Source organism: Callorhinus ursinus, unplaced genomic scaffold, assembly GCF_003265705.2.
Source record: "Callorhinus ursinus isolate GAN/ISIS: 27379988/994484 unplaced genomic scaffold, GSC_fseal_2.0 scaffold12, whole genome shotgun sequence".
Taxonomy (NCBI): domain Eukaryota; kingdom Metazoa; phylum Chordata; class Mammalia; order Carnivora; family Otariidae; genus Callorhinus; species Callorhinus ursinus.
The window spans coordinates 35,069,956-35,096,032 of NW_027397074.1; the positions used below are offsets into that span (position 1 = coordinate 35,069,956).

The window sequence follows — 26,077 nt, forward strand, 5'->3', positions numbered from 1 at the left end:
AACTGCTTGTTTAAATTTAGATACTGTTTCTGATGAAATGTTTTGACAAAGTAATACCAGCTTGATACTATTTAAAATATTTTGACAGATGGAAAAATTGTTTCAGTCTGAGTTGAGCAATACTTTATTGCAGTATTTTGCCAGTCAGAAAAAAAATGGGAAAGGTAGCCTCACTGTTCCTGAAAATAACATCCTTCCATTCTCCTTGAGAACAGAAAGGCCTCTGTTCAGTCATAGACTACAATATGTGTGCCACGTATGTTAAGAATTGATGCAATTTAAACGAGAGGGAACACTTAGGGATTACTTCCAAACAGGGAACACTTATTGTTCTGTAAGCAAACAGAACCTAAAGAACTTTTATGAAAATCTGTTTTTATAGTACTGTATCAGAACCTTCTCATGCCCTGGTGAGTGTGTTCTCAATTAATGATGCTAAATCACTAGGATTTAAAAACTGTTTTGTAGGAAAAAAAAATCCTCAGATCCAAATAGGCTTTTATGTCTTGAATTTTTGGGGATACTATTGTAATAAAAGTATTTTTTAAAACTTCCAAATTAGTTGCAAAGGAGTAAAATGTAGGTGATCCTTGACATTAGGCAAATGTGTTGAGGAGATGTTAGGGCAGTGGTTCTGAAAGTGCGGTCACTGGACCAGGATCATCAGCATCACCTGGAAAACTTGTAAGAAATGCACATTCTCAGGCTTCACTCCTGGCCTTCTGAATCAGATACTGGTGGACTTCAACCGTCTGGGTCCATCAGGGTTGGCTGATCATCAAGCCTTTCTGATCATTCTGACGCATGCTGTAGTGTTACAGCTACTGAGATAGAACAGAGGCTTTTAAACGGTCTCACAGAGCTCTTTTAATTTTGCCATCTGGAAGGAGAAGGAATTAGTAAGGAATGATCAGGAAAAGTTTCCCAGGCTCCCCTCAACTAGTGGGCATATGTGAAAGTAGTTTCACATATCATAAGTTTTTATATTGGGTTCTGCCACTAAACACAGTTTTAAAAACCAGTGAGATATATCTTGCTTTGGAGGAGAATGTTTGGTGGCCCAGAAAGTCTTCTCAGGGTGACAGGATCTCTTATTGTGTCCATATCATTCTAGCTGTGTGGTCTTGAAATTACGCTTGGTCAGTAAAAAAAGAATTGGTCTGTGTCTCAGCAATGGCTTCATGCTCACCAGACTCCCAAGGAACATATGTATAAATAAATGAGAATGCCACTTTTATTTTTCAAATTGCAATTAGAAGCATAAAAATAAAACTTATATGATGCTCATGTTAACCCCTCCCATCTGTTCTCACTGCACACAAGTTAAAATTTAGAGTTGGAGGGATGTCTGTCCAGTGATTAGATTCAGTCCCCTACCTTCTGCACATTGCTGCAGGTGAGATGCAGAAGTAATAATGGATTGTTCCTTTGCAAACATAGAATCAGAAGAACGAGAAGTTGATATTTTCTCCAGGTCATTATGAACCTATAAGAACCCCCTTCACACACACACACACACACACACACACACACACACACACACACTTTATCTTCACCAGATTGTTGAAGTCACCTAAATTCAATGTTTTTCTCACCCAAACTATGGTACATAAACTTACTATGTTATTTCATCCCATTTTCTTTTTTTATAATTTTCCAAGAGATCATTCACAATTATTTCTATATATATTTTAGTATCCTTAATTAAATTTTAATAAGATTTGTATTTTTATATAATTTTTTGTTGCCATCAGTTATATATTGATTTTACTTGTTTATCTCTGAGCTCTGCAGATAATGATGATGACAAAAATAGGTCACTCTTGTTGTAATAAAGATTACAGGAGGTCATCCTTAGAGTGCTTACTAAGTGCTAGGCAGTATACTAAGTGCTGGTACTTATTAATACATTTTTTTCTCATAGTTAACTATAATAGACTTTCAAACATGACCCCCAGTGAAAACTTAAGACACAGGACGCATATAGCCCCAGTCTATATGTTATATAAGAGTGGAAAAATGTTCATGATCAACTTGTACTATATTTTTAAAACTCCTATTTTTTCTTATTCTGTTCCTTTTTTTTTTTTTGGTATCATTTAATTAAAAAAAAGCCAGTTGTGACTCAGCAAATTGATTTTATTACTCACACTAATGGATTGCAACCTGAAGAATGCAAAGTTGTGCTATCAGATTAGGTAGTATTATTACCCATAATTTGCAGAGAAGGAAATAGGCACACAGAGGTTATGTAAGTTGCCTGTTTACATAGTAAGTGGCAAACTCAGGGTTTAAACTTGGGCAGTCTGTCTTCAAAGTCCTCACTTGTAACACTGTGTTCTGTCTTGTCTACTCAGTACCTTCAGATTGTGGTACTGTCAAGGAGGAATGTACCAAATGGGGAATTTTTCTCTCAAATATGGGTACCAGCATAGTGTTGGCCTCAGAATTTCTTTATGGAAGGGTTTAGAAACAAAGAGCTAGGGACTGGCTTCGGAGCTGCCTTTTTAATTCAGGCACCTTTTCTACTTAGAATGCATGCTTATTCTCGGAAGCTTTTGTAAAGGGATTGATGAAGATTAATACAGAAGGGAAATGGCTTTTGCCACTCAACTACCTTCCTTATGCTACCACGGGAAATTTATTTGAAACAATCCAAGGAACGGTAGGTGGAAAAGATGTTTACCCAAAGTTAAAAGAGTCTTTGTTATGTGGAGCTTCCTGGTGATTGAGGAAAAGATGAAATGGAAACCATTGGAATACTGTAGGCCTTTTTGTCCTGACTCCTTGTGGGGCATACAGATGGGGCATACATCTGTATGCCCCACAGATGTGAAGGACTGCTCACTTGCCTGAATATTTTTGAATACAGATTATCCTCTCATCAGTGCCACTAAATATCATTTTATGCATGAGATATACAGGTACAAAATTCAAAGATAGAAAAGCCACAGTGAGAAAAGATTTTATCTCTCCCCATTTTCCTTGATTGCTCCTCTCCTTTCTCCTTACTCTGCTCCGTTTCTTGTGTAGTCCTTGAGAATGCCATGTTGTGTGTGTGTGTGTGTGTGTGTGTGTGTGCGTGCGCATGTGTGTATTAAATATTAGCATGTCATAACACATTTGCTGTGCCTTGTTTTTTATTCTCCTTACTGTACTTCTCAGAGTTCCATATGTAGAAGTCTCCCTGCTTCTTTTTCACAGCTACATAGTATTTCATTGTATGGACTTTCTAAAATTTACTTAACAGGTCTTCTATTAACAGATGTTAGTAATTTCTAATCTTTTGCAAGCCTTATTCTTTCACATGTAAACTGCCCATAGGGCTCTGTGTCCTCTGTGGGGTCCCTTATTCTTAGTAGAATAGAAGCTTCATAGCCCTCTGGGTCTTCAGTAAGGACTGATAAAGATCAGACTGTTGAATTAGGTCAGTTTGTGTCAGGAAGTTGCTTGATCTCAGTTTCCTTGGATGTCTATTTTTAGCTTCTGAACGGTAATCATGGTAAGAAATCTTTGTTTTGCCCTAGACAGTCTTCTCTGGGAAGATTAAAGTGGTCCTCCCCTTAAAAGAGTTCAAGAAACATAATTTACTGACAGTTTAGGGGGTTGATTAGGGATGGTGAATGTTTATTTCTAGAAAGACAAAATGTTTGTGCTCTGAAAGTTCTATCTGCTTTATTCTCCACAGCCATTAAAACTTTTTCAGATTTATTTTCCTGTAATTCATGGAGATTTGGAAAATTATATGGAAGGTATGTATTTTCTTAAATGCATAGTTGCTTATTTCCTTTTCCTGTTTTTTTGAAGATGATTCTGAGAACTGTTAGTTCAGTTTTACAAAGAAAACATTTCTTCATCATCTTCGTTTTCTGTCATCCCCGCATTTTAATAATGTCTTAGCCAATTTCAGGGACAAATATTTAGTACTAGTGAGTGATAATTATGTGAGAAATAGATCTGCCAGGCAATCAAGTGGAAAGTTGGTAGTAATGTATGGATAAGTGATTTGGTCTATCCTGTGTTTTTTCTGACTCCATTATGTCCACAGTGACTCAGAGATAATAAAATTGGTGCTCTGTAGCAAAACATCTGAAGAAAACAATGCTGCAGATTCTTTGAGAAAGTGATCTTAGAATTTAATATTTTTCTGTCAGGAGATTTATGACCTGACATTGAGAATTATTAAGGCACAGATCCAAATATGTAGTTCATTTCCTCTTGCTCAACATTTAGTAAAGATGTGGAATACTCTAACTAGATATTGGCTAGCCAAATTTAGGATTCAAGATTTGATATCCTTGTCACCATGTGTGAATTTTGGAATATTTGGATTTTAATATATGTAAATGCTTTTATAATGTGTGATGAGTTAGGTGACAAATTATTATACATGTTGTCAATTTAATTTAAAATACTGCTCTTAAATATTTTATTAATCTCTGGAATAATAATCTACCCTTAATGAGCTTTAGAAGGTTTCTGCTTTCTTTGTTGCTGAGTTGTGTGGCCTCCACTATACGTAATATCCTGCCTCAATGTTCGTGCTGGGAATTTTATGTTAAATTCAAAAATAATCAAAAATCCAAGTCAGTCTTCAATCATACTCACTTTAGAAATTTTGAGATGTGATACATTTTTGGAGGCGTTTCAGGGATCTATATTGGTTCATTTGAATCTATAATTTGGTTACACATAAAACTAAAGTTAATTTAAGTGGACAGAATCAATACCCTTCTGAATTTAATTAGATGGCCAGCATCCAAGCAAGAGATGATTCTTTTTAGTACCCTCCTATCCTCTTTTCTTACAGGGTGAAATAATTCCTTTGCCAAAGTATGTTGGACAGTTCCCTGGTGACAGGTTCTATAGAAACTCATAGCTGTAATGTTTCCAGTGTGAGAGAGAGGGGAGGAAAATGTGGGCCAGGAAGCCGTTGTATTCTAGAGATAGTTATATGCCTGCCCTATCTTCACATCACAGTCCAGCCAAGGAAACAATGTCCCATTTGCAGTGGATCTGCAGTGACGGTTTCTAAGCCCAACTTGTAAAACATCATGGTATTTCTTTCAGGCTGAAGCATTCCAGGACAGAAAGACAGGAAGAGTGGGGAAATAAATTATAAATTAGACTGGATTTGCACTTTGAGGATCCGACTATTTATAGTTAGGTTTGATATGGGATGCCTGGAAATGTGGCAGTAAATTGAAGCTGAGGTTTTATTTCAGGTAATAACTTTCTTTTGTATCTCTGTTGGAGCATCCTAAAGGAGTTTTAGAAGGGCTGTATAGTATAACCTTCATCAGTTTTTATGTTCAATGTCATAAACACATTTTTATGTTATTGAAGAGTAGGTTTTTTTACAATGTTTTAAGGTGATTTGACTCTAGCTCCATGAAACAATTGGGTTGAATTGTTATGCTTGATACTATAGAAATTATTCAATGTGTCAAAGCATTCTTAGCAATAAGTTTAAAATAAGTTTAGGAATATTTAAGTTACATAAATATATTTCTAATTTTTCGACTGTCTCGTTAAATGAATTCTGAAATATTTGTATTCTGTAATTCATATTTTTATTTTTTCATGTTGTATTATCACAGATAAATATGTGTTTAGCTGGTTCTACAGGGCAGGCAGAGTGGGGGATGTGAGGAAACTTAAGAAGTTTTTGTCCTTAGTGGTTCTCAGCAATCTGGTTGAAAAAACCTGGCAAAAGTACATGAAATAATTAAGTAACAGGAACCACATAAAGGTTGTAACCTTATTGTGGGTGTCATGCAGAGTATGAAAGCAAGGCATTTGTCTAAACCCCAAGGTTAAAGGGAATGCATTCCTTTTGATAAGACCACTAACAAAGAGGAGACCAGTTTTTTTTTTTTTGTTCTGTTTCATCTACTTTTTAAAAAATGAACATTTATTGAGCCCCTACTAGATGCCAGGCACTGTTCTGTATGTTCTACATATGTGAATTCCTTTAATCCTTGGCATTTTAGAAGATGGTTACTATTGGGTGCCTGGGTGGCTCAGTTGGTTAAACGACTGCCTTCGGCTCAGGTCACGATCCTGGAGTCCCGGGATCGAGTCCTATATCGGGCTCCCTGCTCATCAGGGAGTCTGCTTCTCCCTCTGACCTTCTTCCCTCTCATGCTCTCTCTCTACCATTCTCTCTCTCTCTCTCAATAAATAAATAAAAATCTTTATAGAAGAAAAAGATAGTTACTGTTGTTCTTATCCTCTTGGACGAAAGTAACTGGGGCAAAGTGTGATTCAGTAGTTGCTCAATGTCTCATAGCTCGTAACTGAGGGACCTGGGTTAGGAAAACAGGCAGCAGGACTTCGCAATCGACACTCTTAACAGCATGCTTTATACTTTCGTATTTTCCTTCCTATTAGTAAATACCTCTCTGCTTTAAACCTAAATAGATGTGCATTTTGCCCTAGTAAAATACAGGCCTTAAGCTAGCATCAGAGACTTGACGTTTATTTCTGTCGAAAATGAGGATATGTCCTTTTGATGTAAATGTTCATAGCACTACATAACTTAATGATTATATTTATCCCCTTTGGTGAGGTGGGGGAAGCTTCTAGGAGGATAACATCCTAACTTTAGGAAGTTGAGAGCTCTTATTTATGCAGATGTGCATTTCCTCTGCCTGGGAAGATTCTTATGATGACATGTCATAGATCACAAGAGATTTAATCACAGCTGCAGGTGTCCACACACCAAAGATGGACCTTTAGAGACTGGATGGTGGTATCTTTGTCCCTGCTCAGTGCTCCCTTTCGTTTATACTGGCAGATATCTAATTTTATGGTGCATCAGAATCAGCTGGAAGACTTGTAAAATAAAGCAGATTGCTGGTCCCAGCCCCAGAGTTTTTGGTTTAGTGGGTTTGGGGAGAGGCCTAAGAATTGGCTTTTCTAAGTACCCACTGAAGGTGATATTGCTAGTCTGGAAACCACACTTTGAGAACCATTGATTCATAATAAAAATGTAACTGAAAGGACTTTAAGTTTCCCCTCCCCTTCCTTCCCTTTGTTTTTAGGCCAGTGCTCACTCCTTAAATGCCCATCCTTTTATTTATAAAGATTAGAAAATCTGGTGAATAGCTTTCTTGGACTCTGGAAAAACTCCAGTAAGTCTATTTATAATATAATAATCACTGATAAGATACAGCACTTTCAGTAATAATTGACTGCAATTTTGGGTGCTTACCACGTTGCCAAGCAATTCACTCGGCCCACTGCCTATATTATCTCATATAATAAAACAACAGGGATAGCGATTGGTGCTATTGTTATCTTCATTTTGCATTAGGAAACTAAGGTATAGGAAACCACATGCCTTGCTCAAGATTACGTATACAGCACACGGTAGGGCTAAAATTCAAACCTAGATAACCAGTGAATTCCAATAGCTATGCTTTTGACCACTGTGTTTTTAAAAATCTGTAGTGACGAGCCAACTTTTAGTTAGACTTAAAAGTTATAGCACAAAGTATCCTTCATTTTCAAGTTCTTAAGCATCCTAAAATAAGCAGGGGAGAAAAATTTCATGACCACAGATTTTTAAAAGGAAATGCATAAATGTTAAATTCCTGCTTGGAATATGACTTTATTATTTGTAGTGGCCCTCTTCAAATTTCAAGGATTAAAGTATTGATGTTAGGGTAATAAATTCTTGGGGATCGCTTGCCCCTATACCTATTTACAAGGATTTCAAGAAGTAATTGTTAAATGGTTTTGGATCATAGACTTCTTTGAAAAATCAGTTGAAGATCACGAACCTTATAAGAAAGGTGCACCAAACTTTGTATACTATGCAGCACCTGTCTGTTGGCTCTGAATGAAGACATTCTGCTTTACGACAACAAATAATACATTATATGTTTAAAAAAAAAAAGAAGATAGCAGGAGGGGAAGAATGAAGGGGGGAATCAGAGGGGGAGATGAACCATGAGAGACGATGGACTCTGAGACAAACAAACTGAGAGTTCTGTGGAGGGGGGATGGGTTAGCCTGGTGATGGGTATTAAAGAGGGCATGTTCTGCATGGAGCACTGGGTGTTATACACAAACAACGAATCATGGAACACTACATCAAAAACTAATGATGTCATGTATGGTGATTAACATAACATAATAAAGTTTTAAAAAATTAATAATAAAAAAAAGACAACACAGCAGAGAGAAACAAACAGGGCTTTTGTTGCCTCTGTCCCTTCCTGTTTATGTAACCTTTGGAAAAGTTATTACCAAATCTTGTTTCTTCACCCATTAAGTGGTGATGATGAAAAGAAAAATATCTAGCTACTAGGGTCGTTAGGAGGATTAAATTAAAAAACAAATACAAAGTGCCTAGCTTGATAACTGCTACACCAGTGTTTCTCAAACTGTAAAGTGTCTCTGGGTCACCTAAGGGATCTTGTTAAAATGCAGACACTGATTCATTTGGTCTGGGGTGAGGCTGAGATTTTGCATTTTTTTGTTGTTGTTGTTGAGATTTTGCATTTCTAGCAAGCTCTTGGGCGATGCTGCTTCTGCTGCTGCTTCCTCAGGGGCCACACTGAATAGCAGATGCTACACAATGTGTGTAGAAGACATGTTTCTATTAGTAAGGACTCTTACGGGTCATATTAACAAAATATTTTCATTGATAACTTGCACACATTTAGGGGTTATCTGCCAAAATACGCACGTAAATACACACGTATTGAGAAGTATGGCATTTACAGTCTTCTCATTGGGAAGTAATACATTACATACTGGGTTGTGCTGCCCTATACCCCCGAAAATCAGTATTGAGCCCTCTTTGGAATAAAATTCTATTAAAAATAGTACCCATTTAAAAATATTCTTGGGGCATCTGGGTGGCTCAGTCATTAAGCGTCTTCGGCCCAGGTCATGATCCCAGGGTCCCGCTCCGCGGGAAGCCTGCTTCTCCCTCTCTCACTCCCCCGCTTGTATTCCCTCTCTCACTGTCTCTCTCTCTGTCAAATAAATAAAAATATTCTTGTGTATGTAATAGCGAATGAAAGATGTGATCTGGTAACTGTGTCATATGTTTACTTCTGACAGTTTCTTAACTAAAGCAATAATAGTTGGTGGATTTCTGTTTATTCTAAGAGGTAACTTTGTTATCTTCTCTTGAGAGCATTGCTCTTTATATACTTTGAATAGGGGATTGCTGATAAAGTATGCTGCACTTGTGTCTGATAAACTTGAATCTTAAAGTAGATTTTTGGAGACATGAGAAGAAAAACTGTATATGAATATCCAGTCACTTCTAATGTTGACAAAAATGAGAGAGTCATACTTACATGTGTCTTTCCCAAACATGGATTGAGTGACTGATTCCAGTTTGTCCCTGATGACACACTACCCTGCTGCTGAATCTGTTTTCCCTGATAACTGTTGAATCAACTGCTGCCTAAAATTAATGGTGAGACAGGTGAAAAGCTTGTGGAAACTGTGAGATTGTTGTTAAGGCTGATAGAACTTCCTACTTTGGGGAGAATTGATGGTGTAAGACCCCAATCTGTGTTTCATTTCTTTTCGTTAAACAGGTTTAGTGTTGGTGAGAGTTCTTCCTGTATTTTATTATCCCATCTTGCACAAATGGCCCAGTATAGAGTTCCTTTAAAATGGCTGATTCTACTGAAAAGTTTTACTGTGAATGTGGAAGTGGGGAAAGAAGCCTGCCCTGTCTAAGCTCCAGAAAATATCATGGTCATCAGGAGGAGCTCTGACTAATCATAGTTTCTGAAGACACATGCTTGCTGTTGCGACGGCATAAAAGTGGAGAGAAAAAGGAACCTATCAGAGCCAGCTTCATCCCAATGTCCTGGCCTCTGAGGAAGGTCTCAGAATGGACTGGTTTTCTGCATACACCTGCTTGAGATGCCAGAATCTGTTGGATTAGAGCCTTTCATGAAATAAAGGTGAACTACAAAAGGACTATAGCTAAGGTCTAGAGGTTAATGGAAAGATTACAATTTGTGTGTTGCCATCCAAGAGAAAATGCTAAATAAATGTGTAACTGTTTTTTACAGATGAAATGTTTTTCCTCAAGCCCACATACTTGATCAGCATCATATTTGCCATTTTCAGTAACAAATGGAATGCAGATGGCATTTATTGCAGTGAGTTTTCTCTTCAGACAGCATAACAGATGAGTAATTTTGGTGATTTCCAGAGTCACCTGTGGAGATGATGAAAATATTTAGACTTTTGAATTCCTATCCCATTTATCAAAAAGGAAATATATAGGGGATGAGGTGAGGTGGTAAGGCCGGAGCATCTGAAGTTTAAACTGCTCTAGAATTAGGTTGAATCCATTTATCTTGGATTAGCTGGCTATTTGTATGTAGCATTCACTACTGATAATGAGAGATTCCCTTTTTTTTAAAAATTTTTTTAAGATTTTATTTATTTGACAGAGAGAGACACAGTGAGAGAGGGAACACAAGCAGGGGGAGTGGGAGAGGGAGAAGCAGGCTTCCTGCTGAGCAGGGAGCCCGATGCAGGGCTCTATCCCAGGACCCTGGGATCATGACCTGAGCCCAAGGCAGACGCTTAACGACGGAGCCACCCAGGTGCCCTGAGAGATTCTTCTTGAGAGATGAAGACAATGAAATATTGTAGACAAAGGGCCTTGGTTTCAAAGAGACTTGGGCTCATAGTTTGGTTCTATCACTTGCTACTTGTATGAAATCTCTCTTTTCCTCCGTTTCCTTATTTGATAGGTGGGGATAATACCTCCTGTATTTTAGGGTAGTTAAGAAGATTGCATGTTAAAATATATGCCTAGTGCTGTGCTCAATACATAATAGATTTTTGCTACTCAAAGTCTGGACCTCAGCATTCCGCAGCATCGGCATCACACAGGATGATGCTAGAAGTGTAGACTCTCAGGCTCTTCCCAGACCTCCTCAACCTGAATCCACATTGGTGGCAGGGAGGCGATTCCTCTGTCCATAAAAGTATGACAAGCGCTGGTATAGATCATCATTAAATGTTAGTCTAGTATTGTTTGTCATGATTGTTGTTTGCTTTACAGTTAGCTAATAACCTTAAACACACTTGGTACTTGAAACAAAAACATTGTATGGTATTTAGTTTTTGGTACTTTCTCTTTATTATTCGCTGCTAACGAGAGTGGTTTCTGTGGCTGGTGCCAATTAGTTTGGGGTTCAGCAAAACTTTCAAAATTGCCTCTCAGATCTTAAAATAGATTTTACTTATCTTTCTTTTTTATGTTTATGCATTGAAACATAAACTCTAAAGCCAAAGAAACAGTTTAAAAGTAGACACAGTGTATTTACAAATAAAAGTTCATTTAGCCACCAATAAAATGGAAACTTGTGAATGCTTTAAGCAAATAGCCAGCCAGATTTAAAAAAATCAGATCAAATAAAATATTTGGAAACTATCCTATTTGTTGATGCCCATAAATTTAAAAATAAGTCTAACAAATCTGCCTTTCTCACAAAGCCTAAACTTTGAGTTCCCATAATTCCTGCAATGAGAAATCACCATTGTAAACACTGTGCTAAATTTAATTTCTTTATTTGACTTTTACAGCTCACCAATATATTGCTTGTAATTTAGCTCCAGCAAAAATACACAAGACTGAGTTTACAAGGTAGCTCTACTGTGTTCCCTCAGAAAAGTTTTTAGCCACCCAGTTTTGAATAAGAGTTAAAGATGTATTTCCCATCTAGAGCAAGTCCTAAATACTAGTGAAACCATTATTTAAGGCTTTTGAAAAGTTTCTTTGAAATAGGAATTCAGAAGTCTAAATGGCAGCCTTGCCATTAACAGCAGACAATCACAACATTCACCCAACATTCTGATTTTGATTTTCTTTTCTTGGAGCCCAAACTGAGTGAGAAAAGTTATGTTCTTTTTCAGATACACAGTCTATTTTAGTTAGCACGGCAAGTTGTTGTTGTTGACCAACTTTCAGTTCCAAATTTTATAACCTTAATAACTCATGATGGGGGGAACAAAAGATTTTCTCTCACTCTGCAGACCAAGTGTTTTCAGCACTTGCTGCTCACCATAAGCAGCCCAGCTTTTAACAAGCTCATCAGCATATCTGTGGGAGAAAAGACTTGAGGACGTTCAACTGCATTGAGGTGCCTTGTGATCCTCAAGGATGCTTGTAGTAACAGCCTATTAAATTCTTTCAACAAGTTTGAAGCTTTTAGGAGATCTGTGAAGATCTTTCAAATCAACTTGGAGCATTTTTCTTCCTTGGCCCATATTATCTGTTTATGTGAGTAATTTGGGCTGATCAGATACTTGATTATATTATCTTTTTCTCCTCGATGTGCTTCATGGTTGATCTCTCATTAAATCCACTAGTGAATGCTTCTGTGGGACTTGGAAATCTGTCTGACTTTCAGCTAAAGGAGGAACTGTGCTGTGAATTGTATGAGCTCTTATTTTTTAGGACAGTGATAATGACTGAGGGTATAAGATGCTTTGCACTGGCTCCTTTTTCCAACCCTGAAAGATGTATCACGGTCTGATGGGTGGCTCTTCAAAGTATCCTTTGTTGTCAATCATGCTAACTAATCACCAGCAAAGGACTCTTGAATTTGGCAAATTTGGGATTTACTCTTAAAAAAATGCCACTAACTCATGGCACTTGGGGGAACTGTCATTCTTTCAGCTGACTCATTTTTTATTCATTGTTCTCTGGTACATGGGGAGGAAGGGAACTCTATTTTGGTAGATACAATTTCATCCCTCAATGAAATTCTGAGTGTGCAGATAAGTCTGACATTTGCTCTTCCTTTCACTCTGTTTCTCTCTTTGGACCCTCCCACTGTTACAGTGGGGTTGTGGAAGGAGTCCTGGGTTGGGGGGTAAACTCTGATTTTTGCTCCCTGCTCCATGTATGGCTAGCAGTGTGAGCGCAGGCAGTCCCATAGGCTCCTTAGAGGAACTTTCCAATTGCCCATTTTTGAGCATATTTATCTAAGTCATGCTTGGGAAGAGAAAACAGCGGAAATAATTAGCATTGACTATGCGAATGTTTATCTTAGGCCGAACCTTATGCAATGGGGATTTTTGTAGGTCAGGCCATTTCATATGGTTCAAACTAATAGATCCTACTATCCATACTTTAAGGCCTAAGGAGATTCTACATATTTCTTATGAGATTTTCTTACTATTATAGTCAGATCTGACTTGAGTCTAAACAGCGGAACAGACAGACATCGTTCTTAGTATCTACAACTTTTTTTTTTTTTTTCTGTCTTCTCTCTTTCTTTATTCTCTTCCCTTTCTGGTTCAGTCCAGGCCTTCAGAACCTTTACGATCTTCTCATGCTTTCCTTTCATCATCAGTCCTCCTACTTCATTCATCTTCTTACTCATCTTACACTCCATGTGTTATGTGAGATAAAAGAGGGCAAGTGAAGAACAGCTCAGAATTGTCGGTAAACTCAAGAACAGGCCACATTAAGTAGGGGTGATACCTTAATGTTGCTAAGGATCATTCCATTTTAACCACAGAATTATTGTGTAAGCTTTAAAAAAAAAGTATGTGTGTGTGTTTCTGTGATTGTGGAATGATAGAAATAATAAAATTAAATTGGAAAGTGGTTGCTTCCTTTGGATTAGAGAGTACTCTTGAAATGGTATGTACTGGTGAGCTTTGGAAAGATTAGTCCATTTGAGAGTAACTCTATATACTGTGTCTTGTTGAAGGTTCACATTCCTGTCTGATTTTAGGTAGCACATTAATAATTGTCTTATTAACTTTTCTTTTCTCAACTAAGCCAAGTTCCAATCAAATTGTGCACCTTGATGCACAATAGAACCACATATCCAAGAAATGTTATCCATTTCTTTTAACTTGGAGAGCTGTAACTTTGAATATTTCATTTAGAATTATATAAAAAGCAAGGCAAAATTGAAGTATTCCTGCTTTCCATTATGTATTAGCCTCAATTTCAAAAAGATACTTAACATTTCAAACTAGCTAAATTTATTTTACTCTTCTTTTAGGTGAGAATTGCTTTAAGATTTCTAGTGGAAGAAAAGTATAGCTTCTACCTCCCTAAGCCTCCAAGATCCTTTCCCTTTTATTTAAAACATCTTCTGACAGTGACATGTAGAAAATCTCATCCATAGGTAAAGCTAACATTAAAATCATCTCTTCTTTTTGGTAGATTTAGCAGCATCAGACACTGTTCATCTATAAAGTTGTGGCATAATCAGAAAATTATTTTTTCTCGTTTAGTACTTCAGGATTTGAATGTGAGCAACACAATTTGGATTATTCAGTTTGTTTCTTTTTCATAATCACAGACTTTGGGCATAGGAAAACATGTTTTTAGATATCAAAGAAGGGGTATTGAGTGTAATTTTCACGATTGTAGACTATCACAGAGTAGTTAATTTTGTGGATTATCATCTTAGATACCGCAGAGTACAATTTTCCTCTGGAAATGTGGTTAGATACATCTCTGGTTGTCAAGGAAAACAATTTTCAGGGTTTACTTAATGTGAACGTATCACTTTTCATACACTGCAGCTCTTATCTCCTACTTACCAGGAGATTATATTGTCATACTGAAAAGGTTTAATTCTATAGACAGAGGCAGAGTGTTTGTTTATTTCTACCTTGACAGTGTGCTGGTGTGGAGCATCTGATTGCTGACTCAGTAGGGGCATCCAGTGTATTTTTCTAGTTAGGGTACCAGAGACAAAACCAGACCGATATGGATAATAGGATTTAAGAACAGAATTGAGGGCAAAATGTGAGGTTACTATGGGAGAAAAGTACTATGTATCTGCGCCTCGGTGGCACAGTCAGTTAGGCGGTTAATCGTCTGCCTTCGGCTCAGGTCATGATCCCGGAGTCCTGGGATTGACCTCACGTCAGGCTCCCTGTTCTTTGGGGAGTCTCCTTCTCCCTCTCCCTCTGCTCCTCCCCTTGCTCATGCTCTCTTGCTTGCTCACTCTCTCACTCCCTCAAATAAATAAATAAAATCTTTAAAAAATAAAAAAAATAAAAGCTCCCATGCTCTAACTTTTAGGGTATCACCAATGAGTAAGACCCAAATTCCAACTCTCAAGCTTCTGACAGCTGGCAAGGGAGATCAGAGGACCCCACTCATTACTGTAAATCCTCCTTCACAAGTGCTACACTAGCAGGATGAATAAATATCTGGGAAACCTGAAGGGAAGTGGGGCAATTACATACAGAGGAGGGAAGTCAGAGAAGTGGCATCCTGCCAGGCCTTGAAGGAAGGGAGATTTTCTCTGAGAGAAAAGGGGAGAAAGTGTGTCCCAGGCCGACCTCATTTATTATGGCTATGAGGAAATATGTTGATGTGATTAAGAGCTAGGGCAGTTGAATCTGGCAGAGGTGGGTTCAATTACTTTGGCAGATTACCTCACCTCTTTGTGCATCAATTTCCCTACCTGTAAAATGGCGATAAAATCGTACCTACCTCCTAGGGACGTGAGAGTTATCAACTGTATTTGGTACATTGTTGGCACTCAATAAAGTTAACTTTCTACCAAAGCTAACTAGGTATTTCTCTCGAAGAAAATTAAAAAAATGGCTTTAAGTGGTTCATGGCTTGTACTGGGTGCTGTGTACCCTACCTACTGACAGTGTGGTTTTCAGATCGGCAGGATCAGCAAACCTGGTAGTTGGTCAGAATTGCAATGCTTCAGGCCCCATTTCAGAACTGCTGAAAAGATTCTGCATTTTAACAAGATTCCCAGGTGATTCGTGTGCACATTAAATTTGAGGAGCGTTTTTGTAAAGCAAAAACAAAGATGGATAAGAAATAGCTCTTGCCCTTATGGAGCTTAGAGGTCCCTAAAACAACTTTAGTATTTACAGAAATAATTATAATGCAGGGTATAATGTGATAAGTGACATGAGACATCCACGCCAAATGCTAAAATACCACAGATTGTTTTAAGCTCAAATTGAAAATAGTATAAAGTTTCTTTTCTGACTGATAAAGTCTGAAAGTTCTTAAAGCTACAATGAACACTTTTCTTTTTCTGCTATCCTCCAAACACTGTAAACTGCAGAGCTTAACATGTATGTAAGTGCATTGCTAAATTGGGGACAGTTGACCTACAAGTACCAGTTGAATCATTGCCTGACAGAAAAGGAACAAGAAGTACCAAAAGGTAAGAAAAATGACCCTGTAACTTTATGTTTATGAGATGAAATAGACTCCTCAGAGAAAGATCAAGATTAAGATAAAGCATGTGACTGGAAATAGTAAAATTACCTTAATTCTTGACGCTCAGCACTTTTGAAAATAAAACCCTACTTTTTGAATTTAAAAGCAATGATTAAACTAAAGAAATGGCCTATGGTTTCCTCTGTTGACATTATGAAGAAAACATTGAGTTACTGATTATGCCTCTTTAACTAGTACTGATTTCATTTTGTCAAGTTTACCATTGCAAGTTACCAGGACAGCCAGAAATGAAATTTAGTGAAAGAACATCATTAAACTCTGTATAATTATTACAGTGTACTTAATATTGTTGGAAGTTTTAGCAGCAAAATGAATTAAAGAGATAAGTAAAATCTAGAAGGAGACTGGCATCACTAAGTATGTATGAGACCGAGATGTGTATGTGTGGGATTTAAGAAACCTGGACCCATGATTCTACTGTTGCCACCTTCAATAAAAAAACAAAACCCAAAAAACATTCTAAAGGAGATACAGAATAAAAGTTAAGAGATAATTTCCATGACACGCAATGATTCAGTCCCTTCCCCTGATGAAATGGAAATTTTTGGGTTTATGCAGAAGCTGATACTTTTGAATTTGAAGACTGTTTCAGAAATATGATAGATACCATTGCATTTTATTTGAGTTTACAGCACAAGCATTTTGCTTTCTTCCCCGCTTGGTTATTTGTTTCCTCTACTAATTTCAGCTAAGTTTCTTCTCTTTTTTGATTCCTTGTGGTGTAATGTGAAGTTGTTCTTTTTTTTTTTTTTAAATACAAGCATTTATAGCATAAATTTCGTTCTAACATTTGCTTTTGCTGCATTCCATAGGTTTTGGAATATTGTGTTTTCTATTTCTTTTGTTTTGAGACATACTTTGATTTGCCATTTGATTTCTCGTTTGGCCCACTGCCTATGCAGTAATGTGTTGTTTAATACTGATATATTGAAATATTTAATATTTACATTGCAGATTGTCCCACTTTGTATTCTTGTTGATCTTTAGTTTCTTACCATTGTGGTTGGAAAATGTACTTGGTATGATTTCAGTCTTCTTCAATTTGTAATATTTGTTATGTCTCTTCATGTGATTTAAACGGGATTCTTTTGTGTGTACTTGAGGAAAATGTGTATTCTCTTTTTCTTGGATGGAATGTTTTATATATATCTTTCAGAACCATGTATTCTGAAGGTATGCTTCAAGTAAAAAATATTCTTGTTGAAAAAAAAATACTAACTTTAACTGAGGGTACTCTTTTAAAATAAAGCACATCAGGGGTGCGTGGGTGGCTCAGGCCTTAAGCGTCTGCCTTTGGCTCAGGTCGTGATCCCCGCATCGGGCTCCCTGCTCCGCGGGAAGCTTGCTTCTCCCTCTCCCCCTCCCCCTGCTTGTGTTCCCTCTCTTGCTGTGTCTCTCTCTGTCAAATAAGTAAATAAAATCTTTAAAAAAATAAAGCACATCAGAGGGGAGATAGGTGAAATAGGTGAAGAAGGTTAAGAGTACGTTTACCATGATGAGCACTGAGTGATGATGTGTAGAATTGTTGATCACTATATGGTACACTTGAAACTAATATGACACTGTAAACTATAGGAGTTAAAGTGAAAAGCTTAATACAACAAAAAAATAAAATGAGTACATAAAAATTTTCAAGTTTGGGGATATTTCACTTCAGTTTGTGGTAAAATCACATGGCCTAGTGTAAGAGAGGCAAAAATAACCATTTGAAATAAATGTTTAACTGGTTTTGTCACTGGTATAACCAATGGTGCTTCACAAAAGTAAATAAATTCAGCTGAGTTTTATTCTTCATACAAAGATGTTGTAAATAGTGAAAACAGTTTTCACGTGACAAATTTGATGACGTTCTGATATAGAACTGAAATTGTTCATGGTTAATTTTATTTAATATTGTTTTTGTTATTAGTAAATGTAAAGACCTATTGTCTTATTTCAAATTGCATTTTTGCATGGCTTATTGGTTTTGGTTTTACTTTTCAGAACTTCAAATTGAAAAGTCCTACTTAACATTCTTCAAATAATGTATATTTCAGTAAAATTACCTGAATATATTTGTCTTACAAATGACAACATCCTTAGGATTTTTGAAAAAGGATTTACTTATTTATTTGAGAAAGAGAAAGAGGGCACGAAGCTGGTAGGAGCAGAGGGAGAGGGAGGGAGAGAATCCTAAGCAGACTCCCCGGGGAGCACAGAGCCCTAGATCATGACCTGAGCCAAAACCAAGAGCAGGTCGCTTAACTCACTGAGCCACCCAGACGCCTCTTAGGATGTTTTAAAAATTGATTTGGACAAGGAAAGCTTGAAGGAAATATAATTTATTTACTTTTATTTTTTAAAAAGATTTTATTTATTTGAGAGAGAAAGAGCGAGTGAGCGGGGGAGGAGCAGAGGGAGAGGAACAAGCCAACTCTGCGCTGATCACAGAGCCTTACATGGAGCTCGATCTCACGACCCTGAGATCGTGACCTGAGCCGAAATCAAGAGTCCGGTGCTTAACCAGCTGAGCCATCCAGGCGCCCCAGAAGTATAATTTAGATAACAGATATCGAGAAGCAGTTATATTATTTTCTCAGCTATTTTGTGCAAATGTGGTGGATATGTCACGTTCTCTTCAGGAGCTATCAGTTCTCAGTTTCTCTTCATCATTTATTTCTGGTTTTGTCACAAACAGTAAAACATGCTGGCTCATTTTTGGTACCTGGAACAAAGGGTCTGATTAGGAAGGGGAGCTTGTTCACAATTCATGTGGTCTTTCACCAAAATGAATATATATTTCGGATTTCTCAGCACTTTTAAACTGTTTAGATTTTTAAAAATTCTAGAGGAAGGTCTAGTTACAAGTTGTATACTGTATAGGTTATGTTCTTTTATGTAAGTCCATCTTTGAAAGTCATTTATTTCTAGTTATATTGCCTTTTGTAGAGTGTGGAGATTTTGTAGAAATCTGAAGTCTTCACAGTCGGAATCCAGGGGACAGCTGATACTAGGTTGTTAATTGAATGAGGTAAACAGAGATCATTGAGGTAAACATCCATCTTTCTCCTCAGTGCCCCATTTTCCATCATTTCACCCTTTTATGATTTAAAGTACCTCAAGGTATCTATAAAAGCAATTAAGAGTAGAGAGACTCTCCCCCCTTTTCCTATGTGCCAGCGACCCATTAAACACCATAGAGGTATGTAACAAGTTATCTATAAATGAATTCTTACATTGATTTTTATTTGAGCTCATTTCACATTTGACATAGTATTTATTGGACTTCATTTAGTAAGAAAACATCTTTTTCATTTTTAATTGATTAGTATGTAGAGTGCTTGTATGATTACAAGTACTTGTTTTTAGGGAAATCAACTTCTTAGGATAAGCGGAGTCATTTGCTACAAATTAAATTTAACCCTCTTACTGAAATATTTTATTTTTGGTTTACATATCAGAAACTAGATATAGGGGTGCCTGGGTGATTCAGCTGGTTAAACATCCAACTCTTGATCTCAGCTCAGGTCTTGATCTCAAGTTTGTGAGTTCAAGCCCTTTGCTGGGCTCTGTGCTAGGTGTGGAGCCTACGTAAAAAGAAAAAAAAAAAAAAAAGAAACTAGGTATATTTGACCAGAAAATGTAATGTTATCCTATAACTAATTTTCAGTAAAAACTACATTTTTAGTAAATATTAGTTTGAGCCATATGAAATTGCTGATATCTGACCACTTTTGCCCTACAGATAGGCAGTTGCATACAGTTAAACTTGATACTAAAAGCCAAAACATGGAATGTTACACTAATTAAAACAGTAACAAAACAAAACATGAAATAGGCAATGCTTCACTCTTGGGGTGCAAGTTTTTATGCTTAAGAAAACAAAAACTAAAGAAAAACACATATTTCTGAGGAACTTGCTGTTTTTATCATCATCCCATAAATGTGAAAAAGCTAATTAAAACTATTAATAACCAGAATGTTGAGGATAAACTTGAAGATCCTATACCAATGAAAGTTGGATAAACAGCAAAAAATACATGAGTTACTCTGAAATAATTTTTGTTTCCTAATAACATCAAACTAACCAAAACTTCCTGATTTTAATTAGTGAGGAACAACTTCTTGGTTATTTTAATCTACTTTTGGTACTTATTTCCTTTTTTTATTGTTATAGGATTAGATGAAATAATCATATCAGTTTGCTCCTTTGTAAAGGAGGAGGTTGTGCTAAAAGTATTCTAAGGTATCTTTCAGCAATAGGCTGCCATAGAAATAGGAAAAAATCTAACATGGTTTAAAGGATATTTATTTAAGCAGTATTTATGAGACTGGAAACATCAGAGTGGAAATGAGGTATGGTTTAGAAGCCTTTTTGCTTTAGCTCATTTATTTTTGGAGTTGATTAAAATAAAATGAAATTGTAAAAATTCAAACCATGACTTTTTTTCTCTTTGAACTTTTTAGTTCCTGTTGAAATTGGAGAGAAACTACATAGTAATTGAAGTGGCTACCAGGAGAGACCAGGCTACCCTCCAGTGCCTTTTACAGTGTGGCCCGCCTTTACTCATTCATTAAGCTCCTGTCATGTGTCAGGACTGGACTCATAGAATATAGGGTGTGGACCTTAGCAGTAGAGATCTAGGCGCTTATTTGGTTAGCATGTTGGGACTAGAACTCTCATACAAGGACAGGCTGTCATTAACCAAACTCGTAAGATTTTAATGTATAACTCTGAATGCAAATATATTGGTTTATAATAAAAATTCTTTGCTCCAAATGATTTAGAATGCACATGTGAACCTACACAGGGCTGACTCACTGAAAGTTACTCTACAGGGAGAATCAAATTATAACTGAAAGGCTGCTTGGAGAGTAAGGTCTGAAGAAAGAATGGAATGGATTGTGTGATTCGGTGTTTGATGTTAGTCTCTGATTATTTCATTGCCTCTGATTTCACAATAGTTATGCACCTGCCAGAGAGACCGCTTGCTCAAAACTGGATCAGAGTATACTTCCCATAGACAGTGTTAGGATGCAGATTATGTCTTTTGTAGACTTCCCTTCCTTTTCTTCATTTTACATTATACTTTCATCCCTGCCCCAGAGTTTTATATTCCTTACTAACCCAACTCTCTTATCTTAGTGCCTTGCCCCAAAAGGTGCTCAAGAGATGTTTATTAATTGATAATGCATCTAGCTAGCTATAAGATTCTTATTCATTTTGCCTTGGAAATAGTATATATTTTACTTCTAAGATATATTGCATATAAAGTATAAACTATAGTTTATTGCTTCATTCTAAGATGTGTATGTATATAGTCTCTCACATGTGTGTGGGTAACAGGAAGGGCGTGATACTTATCTTCCATGCCTTGATGCTTTGGAAAAATAAAAGTTTCTAATTATATTATTTGGCAAAAGTTCCAGATATGCTGATGGATATTGGACTTTTTTTTTTTTTTTGCTTGCCAAATAAAGGTTTAGATTGTGAAGACTCTTATCCAGGGACAAAGCTTCAAAACTAGATGAAACTCAGAGCATCCCTAATTCTTCCCAATTTAGTGAAGCTCTTTGTACTGATAGTGATTATGTGTCGCAAGAGGGGAGAAGGGTAGGAAGAACCTCCTTTGACACACTTGAAGGTCATACTTCAGGTGCTTAGTACTTTGTCAGGAATCTGAAACTTGTTGGTTCTAGTCTAGTCTTCACTAAATGGATGATTTTCACCCCTAAAACTGCTGTCCCATTATTAAGATTAATGCATACACAAGATATTGTGCCTGTAAATAGAAAAGATAATTTCAATGTTTTGCCATAATCCCTCAAGGCATGAGTCTGCAATGTAGACTAATGGGTTGAAAAAGGTACTAACTTCAGAAAAACCAAAGAGGATTAATCTTTCAGAAACTTCTGAAACCACCAACTTCTGTTTTCGATTTTATATTTCTATACCTCAAAAAAAAAAAAGCAAAAAACTATTTCTCCACCACTCTCTCCCCCTTTTCTAAAAATAATTCCCTCTTCATTTGCTACCCTATAACACTTGCCAAAATTCAGCCCAGAGTGAATTTTTGTAGCCAACTTAGAACCCCAAAATAGAAACTGCTGACAGTTCCTTAAATACAGTAACACTGGCAGGTGCCTTGGTAATAAATTCACAAGCTTAGAATCCACAAAACAATAAAGTTATGCAAATTGGGGCATGTAGGAAGAGTAATCTGAAACAAATGGCAAATTGGTAAGTTTAGCACTGTGGCATCCCGGTTTTACTCACGTAAAACAAATAATCCTGAGGAGATCATAAGGAAATCTAAAATCAGGGAGGAAGAGACACAAGTAATAAGTAAATGAGTACACTTTGAGCTGGCCAATTAACAATTGATTTCCCTGTCACTGCAACCATAAGCGGAGGTGAGAAACGCAACATATGGTTTTGCATTTCAGGTATAAATAACAAAAGGCAAATGGAAAATAAGGAGAGACCTACCCTGATTGATCTTATCAGAGTTGCGCTGTTTTAATTGTTCCTTCGGCAACAGTCCCATCAGTCATATTCAGATGAGTTGTTTAATTTTAGTCAAACAATCAAGCATGCAATACATTTTGAATTCCATTTATTATAAATGTGCCTGCTTAATTATCTTTTACTTTTGTTATTAATCTCTGACATTATTGGCATAATAGAGAGTTGTTTTTTTTTAATAAAGAGAAAAGGCAATATGTTCAGTTAACTTATTTTTAGGAAATACGTATTTTCAATTAAAACTTAAAATAGCTCTGACAACCACAGACAAAAATGGAGCTGAGGCATATAGCACCACCTTTTGTTAGGTGTGTGGTAAAATGTAACTTTTTGAACCTATGCTGTAGCTTGCAGGCTGTAACAGAAATATCTAGGTTTTTTTTTATCACCTTTAAGTAATTCTCAGAGAAGTTACAAAATGCCTGTTGCGTGCACAAGAAAAACATATTAGCATAATGACTTTTTTAAATATAATAACGTAGTCATCCTATTTGAGGTGAAGAAATAGTGGATGACTGTACCTTTGTTGTAGGTAGGGACTGTAACTCCCCTTTCTCATGCTATAATCTATTAACTAGCGCTGTTTTCTGACACTGGATCCATTCTGAATAAATCTTACCTGAAATAAAGGACAATACCGTTTGCACTCTTAGGTTTCACAAAAATTGAGTTCACAGACATGGTAGGGACCATCTGTGCACAGCCTCTCAGGAAAAGGAGGTCTAGAGAAACATCTGGAGTCCCAGAGCTAAGTCACGTGTGCTAAGGTCACAGAGCCAGGACTGGAGTCCACACACTAAACTTCTGTCAGGCTCAGCACACCTTCCATGACCACATTTGTCAGACATTTAAAAGTTTGGGCATATTTAAAAATAGTGACACTTATTTTCTTTGGAGCTCTAATTAAAATTCTTTCTAGTAGAGGAGTGGGAACTTTATACAGATATGAAATAATTTTTCTGATTATTTCCTCACTTAAACATTTCAAACTAATGACTAAAATATCCCGGTGGAGACAAGACTGACCAGTAAATATTATAACATGGCCTGTGTAACCAGAGTTTCCCTGAGAGATTTCCTCATCCCATCTCAAAGATGATTTTTTATTTTTTCACAAGTCTGCAATCTGTAGCTCTGTTTAAGTGCATGTGTGTGTATTTTCTAAAAATCCTCTCCCTAGTCCCTTATTTTTTAAAGATTTTATTTATTTATTTGAGCGAGCGAGCACGAGCAGGGGGGAGGGGCAGAGGGAAGCAGATTCCCCGCTGAGCAGGGAGCCCGATATGGGGCTCAGTCCCAGGACCCTGGGATCATGACCTGTGCCAAAGGCAGGTGCTTAACTGGCTGAGCCACCCACTCTCCCAGTCCCTTAAACTTAATTTTTGCTTCTCCTCTAGCATACAATTGTTTTAATCAAATTAATGAGAAATACATAAGATTTTTGAATATATTCCATAATTGGGCTAATAAAAGGAGAGAGCACATTGGAAGGGGGACTATGGCAGAAGAATCCAAAAAATATTTTTCAACCCTGGCTACTTTGTACTAGATGTGAGATGGTAGGCAAGTCATTAAGCCTCTGTAGATTTCCATTAATTCATCTGTAAAATATTTGTTAAAAAAATTCAAGATGGTGGTTATTTAAGTGGTTGAAAACGCCACTTCTCATTTTGGCTTGTGTTTGTGTTGAAACTAGAGGAAGTTATTCCTTTTCATGTACAATAGACCATGAGCTAATAATTTTGTTAGGGACAAAGAAATCAACAAGCACCTTATAAAACAGTGAGAAAGGCTATATTTAAGAAGTTGGACGATCCTTTGATAAAACATCTATTATGAAAAGATATATAAAGATAAAGATTCTGACTCAAAATACTTACTTGAGAGTGAGAAGTCTATTTATCATGACAAATTTAGTTTCTTGTATTGTTAGAGATTAAGTTGTGTGCCAAAAGATATTAGGTTGACCATATTCTCTGCTTGTAATATAATAAAGCCAGAAATTATTAACAAAAAGCTATAACGCAAGATAAACAATTACTTGGAAGGAATAAGCCCTTCAAAACTATTGGGTCAGAGACAATTAAAACTGCAGTTATGAGTCATTTAGAAAATAACACTATTCAGGGGGAAAAAAAAACCCTTCTTAAGTGCAGCAAAGCTGCATTCACAGGCAAATATATGGTGGTAAATTATTTCATTTTAAACTACAAAAAAAAACCCAGGATTTTTTTAAAATATAAAATTTAAAAATAATATTAAAGGGAATTGGGGGAGATAAAAAACAAAATTTAAAGAAACCATGAGAGGTGGGGTTCATATATCCAAGAGCTGGTTCTTAAAAATAATAATTTAGAGGCATATAGGAAGCGCCTGCCTTCCGCTCAGGTTATGATCCCCGGGTCTTGGGATCAAGTCCCGCATCCGGCTCTCTGCTCAGCAGGGAGTCTGCTTCTCTCTCTGATCTCCCTCTGTGCTTGTGCGCTCTCTCTCTCTCTCTCTCTCTCAAATAAATAAATAAAATCTTTAAAGTATAATAATAACAATTTAAACATCTTTGGAGATATCACTAGGAAAAATTGTAAAGCAAAGTTATTTTAAAAATGAATAAAGAAGTTGAAATGAAATACAAATTTTAAATAAAAATAGAACTTATAGGCTGATTCTTTATGAAAGTGATAGAAGGCAAAATTTTAGTGGCTACTTATAATTTTGGGGTAAAAAACTGCAATATCTCAAAATGTTCATCCCAGTAAGCTTCTCAAATTTTTAAGAAGTAAATTCTTATTTGCCTAAATATAAATTGATGGAAAGTTTCCCAGTTAATATTTTGAAGGTCATGTAATACTGAATCTAAAACTTAGCAGAAAATATCACAAAAATATATCTATACACCAATCCCTACTATGGATTTATAGGCAAAAAGTCTAGGTAAAATATAACAGATTAAATTTAGCCATATCTTAAAAGAAGAATTCATCTCAGCCAGGAAGTGACTTAGTGTCTGGAATTCATTAGTAATTAATTACAGAAATACGTCAAAAGAAAAAATCTCACTAGAGATGGATAAAAAGCATGACAAAAGTCAATTCCTATTCTTAGGGAAAATATTAATAAAGTAGACATAAAGTATCCTTCACTGTGTAAGAAAATATACTTCAATCAGACAGTATCAGAGAGTGAAATGCCAGAGGCATTTTTGCCAAAATGAGGGTATTCTTATATTTGATGATATATATATATAAAAATATTCTTATATTTGATGATATATATATTATTGGTGATTACTTTTTCAAAAAGTTTCAAAAGTTTCTCAAGTATAT

The 26,077-nt window shown here is 36.4% G+C and overlaps 1 protein-coding gene across 4 annotated transcripts in view; it reads left to right on the plus strand.

Moving 5' to 3' along the window:
- The window catches only part of LOC112824959 (histone deacetylase 9), a 636,385-nt gene that overhangs the window by 17,757 nt on the left and 592,551 nt on the right, over nt 1–26,077 (plus strand). For all 4 annotated transcript variants that reach the window (XM_073898929.1, XM_073898933.1, XM_073898930.1 and 1 more), the window contains exon 2: nt 3,689–3,752. In XM_073898929.1, coding sequence (XP_073755030.1) covers nt 3,689–3,752 — 64 coding nt within the window. The remainder of the gene's footprint in view (nt 1–3,688; nt 3,753–26,077) is intronic.